This window comes from Lycium barbarum, chromosome 11, assembly GCF_019175385.1.
Source record: "Lycium barbarum isolate Lr01 chromosome 11, ASM1917538v2, whole genome shotgun sequence".
Taxonomy (NCBI): Eukaryota; Viridiplantae; Streptophyta; class Magnoliopsida; order Solanales; family Solanaceae; genus Lycium; species Lycium barbarum.
The window spans coordinates 2,521,167-2,526,145 of NC_083347.1; the positions used below are offsets into that span (position 1 = coordinate 2,521,167).

At 35.3% G+C, this 4,979-nt stretch overlaps 1 protein-coding gene across 1 annotated transcript; it reads left to right on the top strand.

Annotated features, from left to right (window-relative positions):
- The first annotated feature begins 1,881 nt into the window (after positions 1 to 1,881).
- On the top strand, positions 1,882 to 3,510 carry LOC132617910 (NADH-ubiquinone oxidoreductase 20.9 kDa subunit-like). Its single transcript, XM_060332976.1, has 2 exons — positions 1,882 to 2,152; positions 3,179 to 3,510. Exons 1-2 carry the CDS (start codon positions 1,999 to 2,001, stop codon positions 3,331 to 3,333), a joined length of 309 nt encoding a protein of 102 aa, XP_060188959.1. The 5' UTR covers positions 1,882 to 1,998; the 3' UTR covers positions 3,334 to 3,510.
- Positions 3,511 to 4,979: the final 1,469 nt, after the last annotated feature.

The following is a 4,979-nucleotide window of genomic DNA, read 5'->3' on the forward strand; positions in this document are numbered from 1 at the left end:
CTGCCAATTAAATATTTTGAAAAACCCGACTATAAATTAAAATGAGTGCAAAGAGGCCTTCCGCGAAACATTTACCTTGTGAATGCGCTACCAATTACTCCCTCCGTTCACTTTTACTTATTTATTATATTAAAAATAAATTTTCACTTTTACTAGTTTACTTTAGCATATTAAGGAAATACAAACTTTTTTTTCCTTGTTTTACCCTTAACATTAGTTACGTATTTCCTAATCATTCTCCAAGTCCAATAAAACTATACACTAATTAATATGGATATTATAGCAAACTACATACTTCGTTTATTAATTCTTAAGGGACGTGCAAAGATAAAAGTGGACAAGTGACGGAGTACAATAATCATAGATGAAGACATTGCACGGTTTGTCCTCTTTATTTCACTCTTCAAAACCAAATTTATGTCTAGCGGGCATAGTTTTTTGGAAAAAAATGTCGTCGTCCTCTGAAAATAAAATAATTACCCGTCCATATGTTGTTACTTTCATGCCCCTAAAACTATTTACTCGAGATGTCCCCAAAATTATGATACCAACATGGTATATAAATATATTAAGATGGTATCATGTTCATTTATTCAAAAGACACACTTTTCTAAAAAAGAACCTCTGATATCATCATCTTATATACATATATTGTGATGGTATCATGAAAGATTGCTTCAGTCTTTCTCTTAGTCCTCTATGATACCATGATGATATATAAATATATTGAGCAATTAGTCGCAAAGTAAATGTTTTAGGCCCGTTGGGTAAGAAGCGAAATTAGTATGGGCGGTTAACATTTTTTTGCGTGGATTGCCCTTCTTTTGGGGTGGTCTTTAAATTTTGCCCCTCATATTTGTGGTCTTTAAATTATGCCCCTCATATTGCTGGTCTTTAATTTTTGCCCTTCGTGTTGCAACCCTGAGCGTTCACGCAAAAATCATGAGGTTCTAGGTTCGAACCCCCGCTCAAGCATAAATTAAAAAAAAAATTGCGAGGCAAGGTTTGGGTCGCGTGTATGCCTGACCCGGCATACACTTATTAAGGAATTACCAAAGTTATACCGGACCCGACATACTCATGCCTTATGGGCAGAATGGGCATAAGTATGCCGGGTCCGGCATAACTTTGGCAAATCCTTAACAAGTTTATGCCGGGTCCGGCATACTTATGAGCAATCTTTTAATGGGCAAACTTTTAGTTAAGCCTTAACTAAAAGTCTTTTCCTAGTTATGCCTTATGGGGCAGACTTTTAGTTAAGGCACAACTAAAAGTATGCCCCATAAGGCATAACTAAAAGTAAGCCCCATAAGGTGGAACTTTTCCTTAAGACATAACTAAAAATTTGTCTTATAAGACAAAGTCTATGTCTTAAGGAAAAGTTATGCCTTATGGGGCATAACTAGGAAATGACTTTTAGTTAAGGCTTAACTAAAAGTTTGCCCATAAGTATGTCGGACCGGACATAAACTTGTGAAGGAATTACCAAAGTTATGCCGGACCCGGCATACTTATGCCAAGTCTGCCCATAAGGCATAAGTATGCCAGGTCCGACATAACTTTGGTAATTCCTTAACAAGTGTATGCCGGTGGGGGCATAGCGAAATTTAAACTCTGCCTTGCGAATTTTTTAAAATTTTTTGACTGAGTGGGGGTTCGAACCTGGAACACATGGATTTTAGCCGAAGGGCAAAATTTAAAGATTTCAAATATAATGGACAAAATTTAAAGACCACTTGCGAATTGCCCGGCGGTTAATATTTTACATTTTAGATGTATTTTGTGTTGTTTTCCCAAATTTTTACCTTATGAATGGGCTATTGGAGTGCATGAGTTCTCTGATAGATGGAATCATGGGCCTCATTGATCAAAAAGGGCCAGCCCATTACCAAAGACGAAACATATACATCAACTGAACTTACTTGCTTTTCCCTTTTTCCCGATCGACGAAAATCATCCTAGTGACCCGTTACCGGCGAGTGACCCGAAAAGAGTAAGATGAACACAGACATTACAGCATCAGCAAAACCCGAATACCCGGTTGTAGATCGAAACCCACCGTTTACTAAAACCGTTGCCAATTTCAACACACTCGATTACCTCCGTTTAACCACCATTACCGGCATTTCCGTTACCGTTGGTTATCTCTCTGGTAACTACTTTTATCTCCTTTCTTACTATCAATTATTCTACTACATACTTAGCTGAAATGAAATAACACAACTTTTGCGTGTGCTTTCATTCGTCTATTAGGTAGGTAAGTTGACCATGTAAAATATCTCTATCTATCTCCTTTAATTATATGCATCAACCTCAAGCAGAAAACACGTGAGGTTTTACGGCTTATTGAATAATTAAAGGAAATGAAAAATTTTATGTGGTTAACTTTAACTACCTAATAGACGAAAGAAAAAATACGCAAAAAGATTTGAAAATTTGAACCGAAAATGTTTAATTGGAGGAGCACTTTATCAGGAGTTAAGGTGTTCAATTTGAACATGGCTTAGTTTGAGTATCTAAATGAAATATGGTGGCAAGTTTAAGGGGATAGCTATGTATTAAGCCTATGAACTTTCAATATATACAGAGGTAAACTATGCTTTTCTAGTATGTAAAACATACATATATCATCAACAAGGCATAATTAATATGCTCAGATCGTCCCAACACAACTTCACACTAGCATTTCAAGTAAGCCCCTTTAGCTACCTGGTCGCATTTAAAATGCACGTAGAAAATATTTAGTTTGGGAAAATTCTGCTATTGAGGTCAAAGTTAACTTACCTTGAATCAAGTAAGCTTAATTTTGATTATCACTATTTATTTATCATTATACCTCCTTTTGCTAATTAAACTACTATATTGTTAACGAGGTTGTGTATAGTTCTTCTATCACCAAAAATAATATAGTGACTTGGATTTAGAATTTAGTCTGTTTATCTTTGAATTTGAGTAAACAATATAAAGGAGACAGCCAAAATCTAAAAAACTATGGCTTTAGTTTGAAAGTTATGCAAAATTCAGAAGTTAGCGTTGACGTTAATCAAAGATCAATCAAAAGTTAGATGCAATTAGATCCGATGGTATATCTTTTCTTAAGAATTATATATTTACTTTAATTTATTTCACATAAGCTAAATATCCCCTATGTTACCGATAAGTTTTGGAATTTGGGCAGGAATAAAGCCAGGGATTAGGGGGCCGTCGATGGTTACCGGAGGTTTGATTGGGCTAATGGGTGGTTTCATGTACGCTTACCAGAACTCTGCTGGCAGGCTCATGGGTTTTTTCCCAAATGAAGCAGAGGTAGCCAAAGCCAAGTACAAGATTTAACTGCTTCCCTTTTATTTTTCTGGTTCTTTTGGATTCCTTTTTGTACTTTCTGAAGATGCTATGAAACAGTGGCATTTCTTTTTTCTATATGAAAACTTTGTTGAAACTTATATCGTTAATAATCAGAATGTGGTGACTGGCTTAATACAAATTTAGGATTCGTTGTTTTGCTATGAATCATGGCTTCTCGTGACTTGCTAATAATTGATGAGTTGACTATGCATTATTTAGTATGATGATGTTATGAAATGAGCTTTGAGTGAAAGAAGTGGGGATTCATATAGCCGACCCCAACTTGTTTGGGACTCACGCGTAGTTGTTCCTTTTTTTTTTTTTTTTTTTGAATTAACTGGATCATATGCTTCACATTTTTCGTGGCACCAACTGATCAACAACAACAACAACAGGGTATGTTGTTGTTGTATAATTTTGGCTTCTTCTGTGTGTGCTTAAATGATGCAGTGAGGATCCATATAGTCAATCCCAACTTGTTTGGGACTGATTCATAGTTGTTGTTGTTTGCTTGTTTTGTTTGTGCTTTTCTGAAAGAGAGGGATTGGATAGGAACGAGAGGGAATCCTATCAGGCAGCTTTGCAAGAGTTATATTAGTAATTATGGATCATGATGGGGTTGATATCTTGATTCTTACTATTATATCCTTCTTTAGCTTCTTGAAGCTGACTCATTCAGTCTGATGAATCAGCGTATATGCGATAAGCATATGCCATAAGTTTAACTTCGGACTGGGTACATTTCCTGTTTATTAATAGCAAGGTAGAGGTAAGGTCTGCGTACATCCTACCCTTCCCAGACCCCACTTTTGGGATTACATTGGGTATGTTGTTGTTGGTCGTGTTTATTTTTTCAGCTTGGAAACCATAAAAGGGAAAAAGTGAAAGGAAAAAAAAACTGGTAATGCTGCCCGAAATAAAGTTATCCTCCCTGATAAAGCCGGCAACCTTAGCACTGCAATGTTTGAAATTCCGGTGAAGAAACCTGCTGGGTTTTTAAAAGATGGGGCAGCAAAAAGGTTTGAAAGTGTTATTGAAAAAGTCTCTGTATAATTTTATTAAGCATAGGAGGGCTTTAAATAGCCAACTTGATAACATAAAATCTGCTGAACAATTTTAAGAAGCCTAATAAAACTCAACAACCTAATCTCTTTTTAAAATTTTAAATTCAAATAAAGTAGACTCATTCTATAACTAATCTACCTATTATTCTAACAAGAAAATTACTGCAGTAACTAAAAGCAATATTCAACACTCCTTTGCTTCAGTTGCTGCAATTTTAAAAAGTTGCTCCTCCTCAATTTCTGCTTTTATTTTTGTGCTTGAGGATTGTTTTGAGCGTCTCTGGATTTGCACACTTTTGTGACATGAATTTTCTTCTTCTTTTTTCTTTTTCTTTTTTTTTGGGTTTGTGCATAAAAAGAACCCTCAATAACCTTGTTTTGTTTAAAAGCTCTTTTGAAAGTTTTTCAATTTGAAGAATTGTAGGATTTGCAAAAAATTGTTGTAAGGATTTTTCTTCCTATCACAACATGTCAACATCCCATAAATCATAAGTTTCAAAGTAGCACTTGAACTTCACTAATCAAATTTGATAGTTTTCATTAGTGAAGATTTGTTGGGCATTGACAGAG

What these genes read in the sequence shown, in the direction of transcription:
- LOC132617910 (XM_060332976.1), top strand. Translation starts at nt 1,999, where the DNA reads ATGAACACAGACATTACAGCATCAGCAAAACCCGAATACCCGGTTGTA. An exon ending in TACCGTTGGTTATCTCTCTG is followed by an intron (nt 2,153 to 3,178) that starts GTAACTACTTTT and finishes GAATTTGGGCAG; the next exon opens with GAATAAAGCCAGGGATTAGG.